The following is a 20,000-nucleotide window of genomic DNA, read 5'->3' as shown; positions in this document are numbered from 1 at the left end:
TGCTGTCACCTCCAGGCAGGTGTTTGTCCCCTCCATTCAGGTGTTTGTCCCCCTGTGTGCTGAGAGTGTCGGGCTCTTGTCCAGTTCTGGTATTTAGGTCGCCACAGACTAGTACATGTCCCTGGGCCTGGAAATGAGGCCCAGGGACACCCCTCCAGGATGGAGAAGCTGTCTTCATTAAAGTATGGGGATTCTACTGGGGGGATATAGGTGGCCCACAGGAGGACATTTTCCTCTGTTAAGATAATTAAACTTTTTGAATTTCTTGCAAAATTTAAAATATTCCTGTTTTTACTCATTTAATGGAGTGAGTTAGGTCTGCTCTATACCAAATTAGCATACCCCCTGAGTCTCTTCCCTGTTACACACCTGGTAATTTGGTGGATGGTACGACCAGCTCTCTGTAACCTAGAGGGCAACCGGTGGGTCCGTCTCCTCTCTCTCTCCCCCCTCAGGGCTCTAGGCCCCTCTTCTCCCCCTCAAATACCTCAGACTGCAGCCTGCCAACCCTTTCATACAGCCTCCTCAGGAAATGAAACACTATTATATATGTGAGTGTTATATATATGAGCGTTGAGGGGTGGAGAGTTGTGGGTTGAGTTATTGAGGGTTGAGTGTTGAGGGGTTAAGGGGACGCTCTAGAAACTGTTAGTGTTTATTTAACCTTTATTTAACTAGGCAAGTCAGTTAAGAACAAATTCCTATCTACAATGACGGCCTACCTGGGAACAGTGGGTTCACTGCCTTGTTCAGGGGTAGAACTGGTATTTTACCTTGTCAGCTCCAGGATTTGATCTAGCAACCTTCTGGTTACTAGGCCAACGCTCTAACCACTAGGCCAACGCTCTAACCACTAGGCCAACGCTCTAACCACTAGGCCAACGCTCTAACCACTAGGCCAACGCTCTAACCACTAGGCCAACGCTCTAACCACTAGGCCAACGCTCTAACCACTAGGCCAACGCTCTAACCACTAGGCCAACGCTCTAACCACTAGGCCAACGCTCTAACCACTAGGCCAACGCTCTAACCACTAGGCTAACGCTCTAACCACTAGGCTAACGCTCTAACCACTAGGCCAACGCTCTAACCACTAGGCCAACGCTCTAACCACTAGGCCAACGCTCTAACCACTAGGCCAACGCTCTAACCACTAGGCAAACGCTCTAACCACTAGGCCAACGCTCTAACCACTAGGCCAACGCTCTAACCACTAGGCCAACGCTCTAACCACTAGGCCAACGCTCTAACCACTAGGCCAACGCTCTAACCACTAGGCCAACGCTCTAACCACTAGGCCAACGCTCTAACCACTAGGCCAACACTCTAACCACTAGGCCAATACTCTAACCACTAGGCTAACACTCTAACCACTAGGCCAGCACTCTAACCACTAGGCCAACGCTCTAACCACTAGGCCAACGCTCTAACCACTAGGCCAACGCTCTAACCACTAGGCCAACTCTCTAACCACTAGGCCAACACTCTAACCACTAGGCCAACGCTCTAACCACTAGGCCAACTCTCTAACCACTAGGCCAACACTCTAACCACTAGGCCAACGCTCTAACCACTAGGCCAACGCTCTAACCACTAGGCCAACGCTCTAACCACTAGGCCAACGCTCTAACCACTAGGCCAACGCTCTAACCACTAGGCCAACGCTCTAACCACTAGGCCAACGCTCTAACCACTAGGCCAACGCTCTAACCACTAGGCCAACGCTCTAACCACTAGGCCAACGCTCTAACCACTAGGCCAACGCTCTAACCACTAGGCTAACGCTCTAACCACTAGGCCAACGCTCTAACCACTAGGCTAACGCTCTAACCACTAGGCCAACGCTCTAACCACTAGGCCAACACTCTAACCACTAGGCCAACGCTCTAACCACTAGGCCAACGCTCTAACCACTAGGCCAACGCTCTAACCACTAGGCCAACACTCTAACCACTAGGCCAACACTCTAACCACTAGGCCAACACTCTAACCACTAGGCCAACACTCTAACCACTAGGCTAACACTCTAACCACTAGGCCAACGCTCTAACCACTAGGCCAACACTCTAACCACTAGGCCAACGCTCTAACCACTAGGCCAACACTCTAACCACTAGGCTAACACTCTAACCACTAGGCCAACGCTCTAACCACTAGGCCCACGCTCTAACCACTAGGCCAACGCTCTAACCACTAGGCCAACGCTCTAACCACTAGGCCAACACTCTAACCACTAGGCCAACACTCTAACCACTAGGCCAACACTCTAACCACTAGGCCAACACTCTAACCACTAGGCCAACACTCTAACCACTAGGCCAACACTCTAACCACTAGGCCAACACTCTAACCACTAGGCCAACACTCTAACCACTAGGCCAACGCTCTAACCACTAGGCCAACGCTCTAACCACTAGGCCAACGCTCTAACCACTAGGCCAACGCTCTAACCACTAGGCCAACGCTCTAACCACTAGGCCAACACTCTAACCACTAGGCCAACACTCTAACCACTAGGCCAACACTCTAACCACTAGGCCAACACTCTAACCACTAGGCCAACACTCTAACCACTAGGCCAACACTCTAACCACTAGGCCAACGCTCTAACCACTAGGCCAACGCTCTAACCACTAGGCCAACGCTCTAACCACTAGGCCAACGCTCTAACCACTAGGCCAACGCTCTAACCACTAGGCCAACGCTCTAACCACTAGGCCAACACTCTAACCACTAGGCCAACGCTCTAACCACTAGGCCAACGCTCTAACCACTAGGCCAACGCTCTAACCACTAGGCCAACGCTCTAACCACTAGGCCAACGCTCTAACCACTAGGCCAACGCTCTAACCACTAGGCTAACACTCTAACCACTAGGCCAACGCTCTAACCACTAGGCCAACACTCTAACCACTAGGCCAACACTCTAACCACTAGGCCAACGCTCTAACCACTAGGCCAACGCTCTAACCACTAGGCCAACACTCTAACCACTAGGCCAACGCTCTAACCACTAGGCCAACACTCTAACCACTAGGCCAACACTCTAACCACTAGGCCAACGCTCTAACCACTAGGCCAACACTCTAACCACTAGGCCAACACTCTAACCACTAGGCCAACACTCTAACCACTAGGCTAACACTCTAACCACTAGGCCAACACTCTAACCACTAGGCCAACGCTCTAACCACTAGGCCAACACTCTAACCACTAGGCCAACACTCTAACCACTAGGCCAACGCTCTAACCACTAGGCTAACACTCTAACCACTAGGCCAACGCTCTAACCACTAGGCCAACACTCTAACCACTAGGCCAACTCTCTAACCACTAGGCCAACACTCTAACCACTAGGCTAACACTCTAACCACTAGGCCAACTCTCTAACCACTAGGCCAACACTCTAACCACTAGGCCAACACTCTAACCACTAGGCCAACTCTCTAACCACTAGGCCAACACTCTAACCACTAGGCCAACACTCTAACCACTAGGCCAACACTCTAACCACTAGTCCAACACTCTAACCACTAGGCCAACACTCTAACCACTAGGCCAACGCTCTAACCACTAGGCCAACGCTCTAACCACTAGGCCAACACTCTAACCACTAGGCCAACACTCTAACCACTAGTCCAACACTCTAACCACTAGGCTAACACTCTAACCACTAGGCCAACGCTCTAACCACTAGGCCAACGCTCTAACCACTAGGCCAACACTCTAACCACTAGGCCAACACTCTAACCACTAGTCCAACACTCTAACCACTAGGCCAACACTCTAACCACTAGGCCAACACTCTAACCACTAGTCCAACACTCTAACCACTAGGCCAACACTCTAACCACTAGGCCAATACTCTAACCACTAGGCCAACACTCTAACCACTAGTCCAACACTCTAACCACTAGGCCAACACTCTAACCACTAGGCCAACACTCTAACCACTAGGCCAATACTCTAACCACTAGGCCAACACTCTAACCACTAGGCCAACATTCTAACCACTAGGCCAACGCTCTAACCACTAGGCCAACACTCTAACCACTAGGCCAATACTCTAACCACTAGGCCAACACTCTAACCACTAGGCCAACACTCTAACCACTAGGCCAACACTCTAACCACTAGGCCAACGCTCTAACCACTAGGCCAACACTCTAACCACTAGGCCAACACTCTAACCACTAGGCTACCTGCCGCCCCAGCTAGGTAGAAATATATCTATATGTTTCTTGCTTTGGAATTTGAATGAATCTGTTGCAAGAGAAGAAAGAAAAATCATTGTTGTTTATTTTCACTGAGCTCATTGCAAAACAACTGAGCAAAGCACAGAATAAACATGATGCCATAAAGGATGTTCAATAAGCGCTTGGCTTTTACGCCCAAGGCTTTCCACCAAGGGAATTTAAGTAAACAGACAGCTCCAGAACTTGCGTATATCAGAGCTTGTGAAAAGGATTCCAGAAGTGCGTGACGATGAGTAGCGACTGTACCCTGGTCTCTCCGTGACGATGAGTAGCGACTGTACCCTGGTCTCTCCGTGACGATGAGTAGCGACTGTACCCTGGTCTCTCCGTGACGATGAGTAGCGACTGTACCCTGGCCTCTCCCCTGGTGTGTTTAGCTACGGTCAGAGATCCTGTGCAGTGTGGAGTAGGAAAGAGGAGTACTGTAGACAGACAGACATACACGTGTAAAAACAGATGGACACCTACAGTAGCTGGGGCTCAGCTGAGACTAAAGCAACAAGAAGACGACCGTCATCTTCCTCACAGTGGCACAATGTTCCTCTCATTCCCCTCCCCCTCCCCGAAGGCCTCTTCACTACTTCCACTAAGCCTTGTTCCATTGTTTCCTCTCCTGTTCCCCTGTTCCCGGGCCCCAGAGAGAGGCAAGACCTGACATGCCAGCCTACCTCTCCTCTCCTCTCTCCCTTTCCTTTCCTCCTCTCCTTATATGTTCAAAATGTCTTCCTATGGAGAGATTGAGCCTGTCATCTGGAGGGAAAACCTGTCTTCCTATGGAGAGACTGAGCCTGTCATCTGGAGGGAAAACCTGTCTTCCTATGGAGAGACTGAGCCTGTCATCTGGAGGGAAAACCTGTCTTCCTATGGAGAGACTGAGCCTGTCATCTGGAGGGAAAACCTGTCTTCCTATGGAGAGACTGAGCCTGTCATCTGGAGGGAAAACCTGTCTTCCTATGGAGAGACTGAGCCTGTCATCTGGAGGGAAAACCTGTCTTCCTATGGAGAGACTGAGCCTGTCATCTGGAGGGAAAACCTGTCTTTCTATGGAGAGACTGAGCCTGTCATCTGGAGGGAAAACCTGTCTTTCTATGGAGAGACTGAGCCTGTCATCTGGAGGGAAAACCTGTCTTTCTATGGAGAGACTGAGCCTGTCATCTGGAGGGAAAACCTGTCTTCCTATGGAGAGACTGGTGCCTGTCATCTGGAGGGAAAACCTGTCTTCCTATGGAGAGACTGAGCCTGTCATCTGGAGGGAAAACCTGTCTTCCTATGGAGAGACTGGGCCTGTCATCTGGAGGGAAAACCTGTCTTCCTATGGAGAGACTGGGCCTGTCATCTGGAGGGAAAACCTGTCTTCCTATGGAGAGACTGGGCCTGTCATCTGGAAGGAAAACCTGTCTTTCTATGGAGAGACTGGGCCTGTCATCTGGAGGGAAAACCTGTCTTCCTATGGAGAGACTGGGCCTGTCATCTGGAGGGAAAACCTGTCTTCCTATGGAGAGACTGGGCCTGTCATCTGGAGGGAAAACCTGTCTTCCTATGGAGAGACTGGGCCTGTCATCTGGAAGGAAAACCTGTCTTTCTATGGAGAGACTGGGCCTGTCATCTGGAGGGAAAACCTGTCTTCCTATGGAGAGACTGGGCCTGTCATCTGGAGGGAAAACCTGTCTTCCTATGGAGAGACTGGGCCTGTCATCTGGAGGGAAAACCTGTCTTCCTATGGAGAGACTGGGCCTGTCATCTGGAAGGAAAACCTGTCTTTCTATGGAGAGACTGAGCCTGTCATCTGGAGGGAAAACCTGTCTTTCTATGGAGAGACTGGTGCCTGTCATGTGGAGGGAAACCTGTCTTCCTATGGAGAGACTGAGCCTGTCATCTGGAGGGAAAACCTGTCTTCCTATGGAGAGACTGGGCCTGTCATCTGGAGGGAAAGCTGTCTTCCTATGGAGAGACTGAGCCTGTCATCTGGAGGGAAAACCTGTCTTCCTATGGAGAGACAGAGAGAGCCTGTCATCTGGAGGAAACCCTGTCTTCCTATGGAGAGACTGAGCCTGTCATCTGGAGGGAAAATCTGTCTTCCTATGGAGAGACTGAGAGAGCCTGTCATCTGGAGGGAAAACCTGTCTTCCTATGGAGAGACTGGGCCTGTCATCTGGAGGGAAAACCTGTCTTCCTATGGAGAGACTGGGCCTGTCATCTGGAGGGAAAACCTGTCTTCCTATAGAGAGACTGGGCCTGTCATCTGGAGGGAAAACCTGTCTTCCTATGGAGAGACTGAGCCTGTCATCTGGAGGGAAAGCTGTCTTCCTATGGAGAGACTGGGCCTGTCATCTGGAGGGAAAACCTGTCTTCCTATGGAGATACTGGGCCTGTCATCTGGAGGGAAAACCTGTCTTCCTATGGAGAGACTGAGAGAGCCTGTCATCTGGAGGGCAAACCTGTCTTCCTATGGAGAGACTGGGCCTGTCATCTGGAGGGAAAGCTGTCTTCCTATGGAGAGACTGAGCCTGTCATCTGGGGGGAAAGCTGTCTTCCTATGGAGAGACTGGGCCTGTCATCTGGAGGGAAACATGCCATTATATTTGAACAGACCATAATAATTCCCTGTCAGAACGTCATGTGATGATGCGTGGTGATTTTCCCTCTCTCGTTTTAAGGGGTTCTACAGTGGTATGTTTGAGAGGACTTTGTAATAACTGTAGACAACATGTCATTGGAGTGCAGATCTGTGCATAGAGCCTTGAGAGAGAATTCTGCTGTGGAACTCTCTGCTACAGGCATGACAGCTCCATTGATAAAGGAACGTTATGGCATTCCAGAACCCCAGGGACAGGAATTCTAGACCCCCAGGGACAGGAACTCTACAACCCCAGGGATGGGAACTCTAGAAACCCAGGGACATTAATTCTAGAACCCCAGGGACAGGAACTCTAGAACCCCAGGGACAGGAACTCTACAACCCCAGGGATGGGAACTCTACAACCCCAGGGACAGGAACTCTAGAACCCCAGGGACATTTATTTTAGAACCCCAGGGACATGTACTCTACAACACCAGGGACATTAATTCTAGAACCCCAGGGACAGGAACTCTACAACCCCAGGGACGGCAACTCTAGAACCACAGGGACATTAATTATAGAACCCCAGGGACAGGAATTCTAGACCCCCAGGGACGGCAACTCTAGAAACCCAGGGACATTAATTCTAGAACACCAGGGACAGGAACTCTAGAACCCCAGGGACAGGAACTCTAGAACCCCAGGGACGGGAACTCTAGAACCCCAGGGACAGGAACTCTAGAACCCCAGGGACATTAATTCTAGAACCCCAGGGACAGGAAATCTAGAACCCCAGGGACATTAATTATAGAACCCCAGGGACAGGAACTCTAGAACCCCAGGGACAGGAATTATAGAACCCCAGGGACAGGAATTCTAGAACCCCAGGGAAAGGAATTTTACAACCCCAGGGACAAGAACTGTAGAACCCCAGGGACAGGAACTCTAGAACCCCAGGGACAGGAACTCTAGAACCCCAGGGACATTAATTCTAGAACCCCAGGGACAGGAATTCTAGAACCCCAGGGACAGGAACTCTAGAACCACAGGGACATTAATTCTAGAACCCCAGAGACAGGAACTCTACAACCCCAGGGACGGCAACTCTAGAACCACAGGGAGATTAATTCTAGAACCCCAGGGACAGGAACTCTAGAACCCCAGGGACGGGAACTCTAGAACCCCAGGGACAGGAACTCGAGAACCCCAGGGACATTAATTCTAGAACCCCAGGAACTCTAGAACCCCAGGGACAGGAACTCTAGAACCACAGGGACATTAATTCTAGAACCCCGGGGACAGGAACTCTACAACCCCAGGGAAAGGAACTCTACAACCCCAGGGACAGGAAATCTAGAACCCCAGGGACATTAATTCTACAACCCCAGGGACAGGAACTCTAGAACCCCAGGGACAGGAACTCTAGAACCCCAGGGACAGGAACTCTAGAACCCCATGGAAAGGAACTCTAGAACCCCAGGGACCGGAACTCTAGAACCCCAGGGACAGGAACTCTAGAATCCCAGGGACAGGAACTCTAGAACGCCAGGGACATGAACTCTACCACCTCAGGGACAGGAACTCTAGAACCCCAGGGACAGGAACTCTAGAACCACAGGGACATTAATTCTAGAACCCCAGGGACAGGAACTCTACAACCCCAGGGACGGCAACTCTAGAACCACAGGGAGATTAATTCTAGAACCCCAGGGACAGGAACTCTAGAACCCCAGGGACGGGAACTCTAGAACCCCAGGGACAGGAACTCGAGAACCCCAGGGACATGAATTCTAGAACCCCAGGAACAGGAACTCTAGAACCCCAGGGACAGGAACTCTACAACCACAGGGACATTAATTCTAGAACCCCGGGGACAGGAACTCTACAACCCCAGGGAAAGGAACTCTACAACCCCAGGGACAGGAAATCTAGAACCCCAGGGACATTAATTCTACAACCCCAGGGACAGGAACTCTAGAACCCCAGGGACAGGAACTCTAGAACCCCAGGGACAGGAACTCTAGAACCCCATGGAAAGGAACTCTAGAACCCCAGGGACAGGAACTCTAGAACCCCAGGGACAGGAACTCTAGAATCCCAGGGACAGGAACTCTAGAACACCAGGGACATGAACTCTACCACCTCAGGGACAGGAACTCTAGAACCCCAGTGACAGGAACTCTAGAACCCCAGGGACAGGAACTCTAGAACGCCAGGGACATGAACTCTACCACCTCAGGGACAGGAACTCTACAACCCCAGGGACAGGAACTCTACAACCCCAGGGACAGGAACTCTAGAACCCCAGGTACAGAAACTCTAGAACCCCAGGGACAGGAACTCTACAACCCCAGGGACAGGAACTCTACAACCCCAGGGACAGGAACTCTACAACCCCAGGGACAGGAACTCTACAACCCCAGGGACAGGAACTCTACAACCCCAGGGACAGGAACTCTACAACCCCAGGGACAGGAACTCTACAACCCCAGGGACAGGAACTCTACAACCCCAGGGACAGGAACTCTACAACCCCAGGGACAGGAACTCTACAACCCCAGGGACAGGAACTCTACAACCCCAGGGACAGGAACTCTACAACCCCAGGGACATGAACTCTACAACCCCAGGGACAGGAACTCTACAACCCCAGGGTGAATGGTACAGGCTCCATGACATTTCTTGCTCTGTCCATGACATAGACTGACCAGGTGAATCCAGGTGAAAGCTATGATCCCTTATTGATGTCATTTGTTAAATCCACTTCAACCAGTGTAGATGAAGGGGAGGAGACAGGTTAAAGATGGATTTTTGAGACAATTGAGACATGGATTGTTTATGTGTACCATTCAGAGGGTGATTGGGCAAGACAAAATATGTAAGTGCCTTTGAACGGGGGTTATGGTAGTAGGTGCCAGGCGCACCAGTTTGTGTCAAGAACTGCAACGCTGCTGGGTTTTTCCACACTCAACAGTTTCCCCGTGTGTATCAAGAATAGTCCACTACCCAAAAGGACACCCAGCCAACTTGACACAACTGTGGGAAGCATTGGAGTCAACATGGACCAGCGTCCCTGTGGAACGCTTTCAACACCTTGTAGAGTCCATGTCCCTGACGAACTGAGGCTGTTCTGAGGACAAAAGGGGGTGCAACTCAATATTAGGAAGGTGTTCTTAATGTTTTGTACACTCAGTCATCATATTGTCATTTCCTGTCTTCCATTTCCTGTCTTACACTCAGTGTCTAATTATATACTGTAGTGTCTATATATATACTGTAGTGTCTATAGATATACGGTAGTGTCTACATATATACGGTAGTGTCTATATATATACTGTAGTGTCTATATATATACTGTAGTGTCTATAGATACTGGAGGAAGTGGACTTCTAAGTACATAATAGATGGCACTCATCCATCTAGGACTTCCTGGGACCTCCTGGGACTTCCTGAGAATGCCCCTGATTTTTGTGACCTCACCAGCCCCCAGCCCTCAACACCCCAACCCCTTCTGCCCCCAGCACCCCAGCCCCTTCTACCCCCAACCCCTTCTACCCCCAGCACCCCAGCCCCTTCTACCCCCAGCACCCCAACCCCTTCTACCCCCAGCCCCTTCTACCCCCAGCACCCCAGCACCCCAACCCCTTCTACCCCCAACCCCTTCTACCCCCAGCCCCTTCTACCCCCAGCACCCCAGCCCCTTCTACCCCCGGCCCCTTCTACCCCTCAGCCCCCCAACCCCTTCTACCCCCAGCCCCTTCTACCCCTCAGCCCCCCAACCCCTTCTACCCCCAGCACCCCAACCCCTTCTACCCCCAGCCCCCCAACCCCTTCTACCCCCAACCCCTTCTACCCCCAGCACCCCAACCCCTTCTACCCTCAGCCCTCCAACCCCTTCTACTCCCAGCACCCCAACCCCTTCTACCCCCAGCCCCCCAACCCCTTCTACCCCCAACCCCTTCTACCCCCAGCCCCCCAACCTCTTCTACCCCCAGCCACTTCTACCCCCAGCCCCCCAACCCCTTCTACCCCCAGCCCCCCAACCCCTTCTACCCCCAGCCCCTTCTACCCCCAGCCCCTTCTACCCCCAGCACCCCAACCCCTTCTACCCCCAGCACCCCAACCCCTTCTACCCCCAACCCCTTCTACCTCCAGCCCCCCAACCCCTTCTACCCCCAGCACCCCAACCCCTTCTACCCCCAGCCCCCCAACCCCTTCTACCCCCAGCACCCCAACCCCTTCTACCCCCAGCCCCCCAACCCCTTCTACCCCCAGCCCCCCAACCCCTTCTACCCCCAGCCCTCAGCCCTCCAACCCCTTCTACCCCCAGCCCCTTCTACCCCTCAGCCCCCCAACCCCTTCTACCCCCAGCACCCCAACCCCTTCTACCCCCAGCCCCCCAACCCCTTCTACCCCCAGCCCCCCAACCCCTTCTACCCCCAGCCCCCCAGCCCCTTCTACCCCCAGCCCCCCAACCCCTTCTACCCCCAGCCCCCCAACCCCTTCTACCCCCAGCCCCCCAACCCCTTCTACCCCCAGCCCCCCAACCCCTTCTACCCCCAGCCCTCAGCCCTCCAACCCCTTCTACCCCCAGCCCCTTCTACCCCCAGCCCCCCAACCCCTTCTACCCCCAGCCCCCCAACCCCTTCTACCCCCAACCCCCCAACCCCTTCTACCCCCAACCCCTTCTACCCCCAGCACCCCAACCCCTTCTACCCCCAGCCCCCCAACCCCTTCTACCCCCAGCACCCCAACCCCTTCTACCCCCAGCCCCCCAACCCCTTCTACCCCCAGCCCTCAGCCCTCCAACCCCTTCTACCCCCAGCCCCTTCTACCCCCAGCCCCCCAACCCCTTCTACCCCCAGCCCCCCAACCCCTTCTACCCCCAGCCCCCCAACCCCTTCTACCCCCAGCCCTCAGCCCTCCAACCCCTTCTACCCCCAGCCCCTTCTACCCCCAGCCCCCCAACCCCTTCTACCCTCAGCACCCCAACCCCTTCTACCCCCAGCCCTCCCGGTCTACCCCCAACCCCTTCTACCCCCAGCCCTCCCGGTCTACCCCCAACCCCTTCTACCCCCAGCCCCCCCGGTCTAGCCCCAGCCCCCCAACCCCTTCTACCCCAGCCCTCCCGGTCTAGCCCAGCATGGAGTGGTGAAGGGAGACTTGATTGATTCTAGTCTGTCTCCAGGGGGTGACAGCTGTGTTTCTGGCTCGGCATCACTCAAGCTGCTTTGAGGAGCTCGGTTTCCCACGGGTAGACAGAGTAGACAGACAAGACAAAAATATTGTCTGGATGAATATATATACTGTGCTGATACCATGTGCTGGGCTGACATTGGTTGTCTTGGACCATACAGACAGACAGACAGACAGACAGACAGACAGACAGACAGACAGACAGACAGACAGACAGGCACAGCTGTGCGTCCTTAAAGACTTCCATTATTATTAATCCCATAACTTGTATCCTTTCTATACCACTCTGTAGAGCCTGAGATCCTCCACCGGGGATGGCTCAGGATACATTCCCCAGATCCCAGGAGCCTGAGATCCTCCACTGGGGATGGCTCAGGATAAGCCAGTCTGTCCGCCAGGGTTGTCCGGTAGAGGAACGACTTACTGCAGATAGCGGGGGGGGGGGGATTTAGGCCCTAAGACGACCATCCACTCAACATCTGTCACAGGACAGGAGATGGGAGGAGAGGGGGAGAACAGCGGGTAGGACAGGGGGGAGAGGGGAGGAGAGGACAGGGCAGGACAGGAGAGGAGGGGAGAGGGGAGGGGGAGGAGAGGGGATGGGAAGAGGGGGGAGGGGAAGAGGGGGAAGGAGAGGAGAGGTGAGGAGGAGAAAGGAGAGAAGAGGGGAGGGGAGGAGAGGGGAGGAGAGGAGGAGGACAGTGGGTAGGACACGGGGGAGAGGGGAGGTGAGAAGGAGGGAGGAGAGGGGAGGGGAGGATAGGATAGGAGGGGTTAAGAGAGGTGGAGAGGAGAGGGGAGGGGGGAGGAGAGGAGAGGGGAGGGGAGGAGGAGAGGGGAGGGGAGGGGAGGAGAGGATAGGATATCTATGTCTGCTAAATGACTCACTACTGTAGTGGCTCTGGATAAGAGTGTCTGCTAAATGACTCACAACTGTAAGTCTCTCCATAAGGGCACAAGGCGAGACCCAAATGCAGACACAGAAGGCAGATGTTTGAGCTCCGATATTTATTATATCAAAAGGGGTAGGGGAAAGGCAGGTCGGGGACAGGCGAGAGTTCATAAACCAGGTCAGAGTCCAAACAGTACCAGGCGATAGGCAGGCTCGAGGTCAGAACAGGCAGAGTGGTCTTGTATCTATAGACTTGTTCTCAGGAGACTGTCAGCCTGTCTCTCCTGTCTGGTGGTCTTGTATCTATAGACTTGTTCTCAGGAGACTGTCAGCCTCTCTCTCCTGTCTGGTGGTCTTGTATCTATAGACTTGTTCTCAGAAGACTGTCAGCCTCTCTCTCCAGTCTGGTAGTCTTGTATCTCGTCCCTCAGCCAGCTCTCTCTCGCGATTATGTTATTCTGTGGATGATGAGGTTAGCTCTGACATGGACCTAGAGAGAGAGAGAGTGATGTGACGTGGACAGAGAGAGAGAGTCTAAGGGAGTTAGTGATAGTGTGCATGGAGGGGCTGCAGACTTCTGGACTGTTCAGGGGCCTCTCCTCTTTCCCCTCTCCTCTTCTCTCTTCCTCTCCTTTCATCTCATATTCTCTCCTCTCCTCACCTCTCTCCTCTCTCCTCCTCTCATCTCATATTCTGTCCTCTCTCCTTCTCTCCTCTCCTCTCCTCTCTCATCTCATATTCTCTCCTCTCCTCACCTCTCTCCTCTCTCCTCCTCTCATCTCATATTCTCTCCTCTCTGATGTGACGTGGACGTTAAGCAGCTCTTACCCGTCCTCTCTTGCCGTCCCTCTGGGTTGTAACTCTGTGACACTGTGCAGGTCTCCTCCTTGTCTCCCTGTATCTGAGAACACACTGTGACTTTGCCCTGTGGTCATGTTGCTCTGACCTGGACGTGCTTTGATCGTCTGGGGTCACTCTCTCCCTGAGGATCTCTCTCTTCCTCTATCTTCCCTTGAGATCAAACTGTCCAGACTGTAAACTGCCTTTGGCCCGTGGCGTTCTGACCTGGGCGTGTGTGAGACGGAGTCATCTCCTTCCCTGCCTTCTTCCCTCTTTCCCTCTCTACCTCTCTCCTTTCCTCTCCTCTCTCCTCCTCTCCTCTCTCTTCCTCTCTCCTCCTCCACTCCTCTTCTCTCTCTTCTCTCCTCCTCTTCTCTCCTCTCTCCTTCTCTCCTCTCTCCTCTCTCCTCCTCTCCTCCCTCCCCTCCTCCACTCCTCTCCTCTCTCCTTCTCTTCTCTCCTGCTCCTCTTCTCTCCTCTCTCCTTCTCTCCTCTCTCCTCTCTCCTCCTCTCCTCCTCTCCTCCCTCCCCTCCTCCACTCCTCTCTCCTCTCTCCTCTCTCCTTCTCTTCTCTCCTTCTCCTCTTCTCTCCTCTCTCCTTCTCTCCTCTCTCCTCCTCTCCTCCTCTCCTTTCTCCTCTTCTCTCTTCCTCTCCTTTCATCTCATATTCTCTCCTCTCCTCACCTCTCTCCTCTCTCCTCCTCTCATCTCATATTCTCTCCTCTCTGATGTGACGTGGACGTTAAGCAGCTCTTACCCGTCCTCTCTTGCCGTCCCTCTGGATTGTAACTCTGTGACACAGTGCAGGTCCCCTCCTTGTCTCCCTGTATCTGAGAACACACTGTGACTTTGCCCTGTGGTCGTGTTGCTCTGACCTGGGCGTGCTTTGATCGTCTGGGGTCACTCTCTCCCTGAGGATCTCTCTCTTCCTCTATCTTCCCTTGAGATCAAACTGTCCAGACTGTAAACTCCCTTTGGCCCGTGGCGTTCTGACCTGGGCGTGTGTGAGAGGGAGGCATCTCCTCTCCTCTCCTCTCCTCTCCTCTCCTCTCCTCTCCTCTCCTCTCCTCTCCTCTCCTCTCCTCTCCTCTCCTCTCCTCTCCCCTCCTCTCCTCTCCCCTCCTCTCCTCTCCTCTCCTCCTCAGCGAATCACCATGATATCCTGGGGCAGGATTCAGAAATGCACTACCAACTCCCAGAGGAATGTGTACAATAATTAACCCCAAAGGGACATTGAGTGTGTGTGTGTGTGTGCGTGCGTGCGTGTGTGTGTGTGTGCTATCCTCACAGTGCCATTCAATGGTCCATGTGGTTATTGATTGGAGGCGTTAGTTCCACTCTGGTAAAAGTTACATGTTTACTTCACATTTCACGAGTATCAAAAAGTTGGTTAAATCCTATATTAACCAAAGGTGCCTGTACCGCTTTACTGTAATACAGGGTAAATATTGAAGCAGTTGAACACACACGCACGCACACACACACACACACACACACACACACACACACACACACACACACACACACACACACACACACACACACACACACACACACACACACACACACACACACACACACACACACACACACACACACACACAACACAGCTCACTGACTGACTAACTAGATACTCCAAACTGGATGAGGTCACCTCCTCTTCAAACTGGATGAGGTCACTTCCTCTTCAAACTGGATGAGGTCACTTCCTCTTCCGGGAGAAAGTTGTTCTAACTGGCTAAAGATAAGCCCTAACATTGTTAAGTATGAAATCCCCAATAAATCAAATCAGATCAAAGTGTATTTGTCACATGCGCCGAATAAGTGTAGAATTTACCGTGAAATGCCGAATACAACAAGTGTAGACCTTACCGTGAAATGCCGAATACAACAAGTGTAGACCTTACCGTGAAATGCCGAATACAACAAGTTTAGACTTTACCGTGAAATGCTTACTTACAAGCCCTTAACCAACAATGCAGTTCAAGAAGAATTAAGAAAATATTTACCAAGTAGGCTAAAATAAAAAGTAATAATAAAAAGTAACACGATAAGAATAACAATAACGAGTCAATGTGGAGGCTATATACAGGAGGTACCGGTACAGAGTCAATGTGGAGGCTATATACAGGGGGTACCGGTACAGAGTCAATGTGGAGGCTATATACAGGGGGTACCAGTACAGAGTCAATGTGGATGCTATATACAGGAGGTACCAGTACAGAGTCAATGTGGAGGCTATATACAGGGGGTACTGGTACAGAGACAATGTGGAGGCTATATACAGGGGGGTACTGGTACAGAGACAATGTGGAGGCTATATACAGGGGGGTACTGGTACAGAGTCAATGTGGAGGCTATATACAGGGGGTACCGGTACAGAGTCAATGTGGAGGCTATATACAGGGGGGTACTGGTACAGAGTCAATGTGGAGGCTATATACAGGGGGGTACTGGTACAGAGTCAATGTGGAGGCTATATACAGGGGGGTACTGGTACAGAGACAATGTGGCGGCTATATACAGGGGGGTACTGGTACAGAGTCAATGTGGAGGCTATATACAGGGGGTACCGGTACAGAGTCAATGTGGAGGCTATATACAGGGGGGTACTGGTACAGAGTCAATGTGGAGGCTATATACAGGAGGGTACTGGTACAGAGACAATGTGGAGGCTATATACAGGGGGTACCGGTACAGAGTCAATGTGGAGGCTATATACAGGGGGTCCCGGTACAGAGTCAATGTGGAGACTATATACAGGGGGTACCGGTACAGAGTCAATGTGGAGGCTATATACAGGGGGTACCGGTACAGAGTCAATGTGGAGGCTATATACAGGGTGTTACGGTACAGAGTCAATGTGGAGGCTATATACAGGGGGTACCAGTACAGAGTCAGTGTGGAGGCTATATACAGGGGGTACTGGTACAGAGTCAATGTGGAGGCTATATACAGGGGGTACCGGTACAGAGTCAATGTGGAGGCTATATACAGGGGGTACCAGTACAGAGTCAATGTGGATGCTATATACAGGGGGTACCGGTACAGAGTCAATGTGGAGGCTATATACAGGGGGTACTGGTACAGAGTGGATGGCTGGGTGGGTGGCTGGGTGGGTGGGTGGCTGGTGTGGGTAGGTAGCTGGTGTGGATGGGCGGGTGGATGGATGGGTGGGTGGCTGGGTGGATGGATGGGGGGGCCCTCCAAGTGATGGTGAAAGAACGACAGATCCTCCTTTCCAAATAACTATTTCAACCCCCCCAGCCCCACCCAGCCCCCCCCCCCTCCACATGTTTCACTTAGATAAATGTTTTGAGCGTATTTTTAACAGCACATTTGTCCCTCTTCTTTCTCCAGCTCTTCCACGTGGCCTATGTGCTGATCAAGTTTGCCAACTCTCCTCGACCAGACCTGTGGGTGCTAGAACGTTCCACTGACTTCGGGGAGACCTACCAGCCCTGGCAGTTCTTCGCCTGTGAGTAGGGTTGGGGATTTATATATGTACATGTATTTCGATTCGATTCCGATTTTATTTTTCGATTTGATGTTCAGAACATTTTGCTCACTAAATATCTGCTGCAGAGAGACGAGAGAAAGTCATGAGGAAATGTAGTTTTGATCGGACGTTGGAAATAAAAGTGGTAAAAACATGTTGGGTCACTGTTTTAAAATGAAGATAGAGAACAAACTCTAGGATGGAAACTACCGGAGTTTTGGAGCAGGTACAACTTCCAGTCAGATATCGATATGTAACATCTTCCAAAAATAATATGGTAATATTTAACTGTAGAGATTTCTCCCCATCACTAACACATGTGGCTATATCATTCACATTTCTATGCTTTGATTAAGTTACTGACTTAATCCTAATTTATTTTTGTTTAATGACTTATCATTAAAAAGGCAACTGAGCCAGACTTCTCAGAATGATAGATCGAAACTGGCCTCTTCCAGGTACAGCCAACTAGAGAACGCTAACGCTACCTAGCAACAACAACAAAAAACAATACTCGGAGTCAAAGTATCGATATTGAGATTTTGCCCCATCACTACGTGTTCCTATGAGTAGAACTATGAAACCGATTGTACTTGCGGTTCCTGAACATCGAGAAGAGAAGGAAGACGAGGATCAGGAAGAGGTTTGTGTGTTTGTGTCTGGGGGGGGGGTCTGAAAGTTCAATTCCTGTGTTTGTTTTTCCCCTTTTGTGATTGGTTGTGTGTGATTGGGTGTGTATGATTGGTTGTGTGTGTTTAGTTGTGTGTGATTGGTTGTGTGTGGTTGGTTGTGTATGATTGGTTGTGTGTGTTTAGTTTTGTGTGTTTAGTTGTGTGTGATTGGTTGTGTGTGTTTGGTTGTGTGTGATTGGTTGTGTGTGTTTAGTTGTGTGTGTTTAGTTGTGTGTGTTTAGTTGTGTGTGTTTAGTTGTGTGTGTTTAGTTGTGTGTGTTTAGTTGTGTGTGTTTAGTTGTGTGTGTTTAGATTTGTGTGTTTGGTTGTGTGTGTGATTGGTTGTGTGTGATTGGGTGTGTATGATTGGTTGTGTGTGTTTAGTTGTGTGTGATTGGTTGTGTGTGATTGGTTGTGTGTGTTTAGTTATGTGTGATTGGTTGTGTGTGGTTCTAAGGGTTATTCCAAGGTTCCGGGGTTTGTTTTGGAATAACCCTGAGGGCAGAGGGGGGAGGGGCCTCTCACAGAGCTGCTTCCACCTGACTGGCGGCACCAGCTGTCAATCAATAGGAGGCAGACAGGAACAATCCGAGCATTGTTGCCAGCCCACCTCAGCGGCGTTGTTACAGAGAGCTGGTAGTTACAGAGAGCTGGTAGTCCCATCCACCACACTACCAGGTGGGTGGTATAGAGGAGACGGACCCACTGGTTGCCCACTAGGTTACAGAGAGCTGGTAGTCCCATCCTCCACACTACCAGGTGGGTGGTATAGAGGAAACGGACCCACTGGTTGCCCTCTAGGTTACAGAGAGCTGGTAGTCCCATCCACCACACTACCAGGTGGGTGGTATAGAGGAGACGGACCCACTGGTTGCCCTCTAGGTTACAGAGAGCTGGTAGTCCCATCCACCACACTACCAGGTGGGTGGTATAGAGGAGATTTGCCCTCTAGGTTACAGACAGCTGGTAGTCCCATCCACCACACTACCAGGTGGGTGGTATAGAGGAGACAGACCCACTGGTTGCCCTCTAGGTTACAGACAGCTGGGAGTCCCATCCACCACACTACCAGGTGGGTGGTATAGAGGAGACAGACCCACTGGTTTCCCCCTAGGTTACAGAGAGCTGGTAGTCCCATCCACCACACTACCAGGTGGGTGGTATAGAGGAGACAGACCCACTGGTTGCCCTCTAGGTTACAGACAGCTGGTAGTCCCATCCACCACACTACCAGGTGGGTGGTATAGAGGAGACAGACCCACTGGTTGCCCTCTAGGTTACAGACAGCTGGTAGTCCCATCCACCACACTACAGTGACTTGAGAAAGTATTCAACCCCCTTGGCATTTTTCCTATTTTGTTGCCTTACAACCTGTAATTTAACAAGGCACTGTACCAGGTGTGAAACAGGGAAGGGACTCAGGGGGTATGCTAATTTGGTATAGAGCAGATGTAACTCACTCTATTAAATGAATCAAAACAGGAATATTTTACATTTTGCTAGAAATTCAAAAGGATATGATCTCAACAGAGAAAAATGTCCTCCTGTGGGCCACCTATATCCCCCCACTAGAACCCCCATACTTTAATGAAGACAGCTTCTCCATCCTGGAGGGGGAAATCAATCATTTCCAGGCCCAGGGACATGTATTAGTCTGTGGTGACCTAAATGCCAGAACCGAACAAGAACCTGACAGCCTCAGCACACAGGGGGACAAACACCTACCTGGAGGTGACAGCATTCCCTCCCCCATATGCCCCCCTAGGCACAACTATGACAACATAACCAACAAAAACGGGTCACAACTCCTGCAGCTCTGTCGCGCGTTGGTAATGTACATAGTCAATGGTAGGCTTCGAGGGGACTCCTATGGTAGGTACACCTATAACTCATCTCTTGGCAGTAGCACTGTAGACTACTTTATCACTGACCTCAACCCAGAGTCTCTCAGAGCGTTCACAGTCAGCCCACTGACACACCTATCAGATCACAGCAAAATCACAGTCTACTTGAACAGAGCAATACTCAATCATGAGGCATCAAAGCCAAAGGAACTGAGTAATATTAAGAAATGATATAGATGGAA

At 51.5% G+C, this 20,000-nt stretch overlaps 2 protein-coding genes across 2 annotated transcripts in view; one reads left to right on the top strand and one right to left on the bottom strand.

Annotated features, from left to right (window-relative positions):
- Window positions 1-20,000, top strand: part of LOC139541897 (laminin subunit alpha-5-like) — a 211,983-nt gene that overhangs the window by 59,895 nt on the left and 132,088 nt on the right. Inside the window, exon 3 of the mRNA XM_071346780.1 lies at window positions 17,105-17,222. Coding sequence (XP_071202881.1) covers window positions 17,105-17,222 — 118 coding nt within the window. The remainder of the gene's footprint in view (window positions 1-17,104; window positions 17,223-20,000) is intronic.
- LOC139543201 (PE-PGRS family protein PE_PGRS33-like) lies at window positions 11,137-11,604 on the bottom strand (the record flags this gene model as incomplete). The annotated part of the gene is made up of 2 exons (XM_071349469.1): window positions 11,137-11,345; window positions 11,493-11,604. Coding segments are annotated over 2 exons (321 nt in total), but the record flags the coding sequence as incomplete, so codon positions are not given.

This window comes from Salvelinus alpinus, chromosome 17 (assembly GCF_045679555.1).
Source record: "Salvelinus alpinus chromosome 17, SLU_Salpinus.1, whole genome shotgun sequence".
In the NCBI taxonomy this organism is placed as follows: domain Eukaryota; kingdom Metazoa; phylum Chordata; class Actinopteri; order Salmoniformes; family Salmonidae; genus Salvelinus; species Salvelinus alpinus.
The sequence above is the reverse complement of the archived record's forward strand: the minus strand, read 5'-3'. Positions and strand labels throughout refer to the sequence as shown.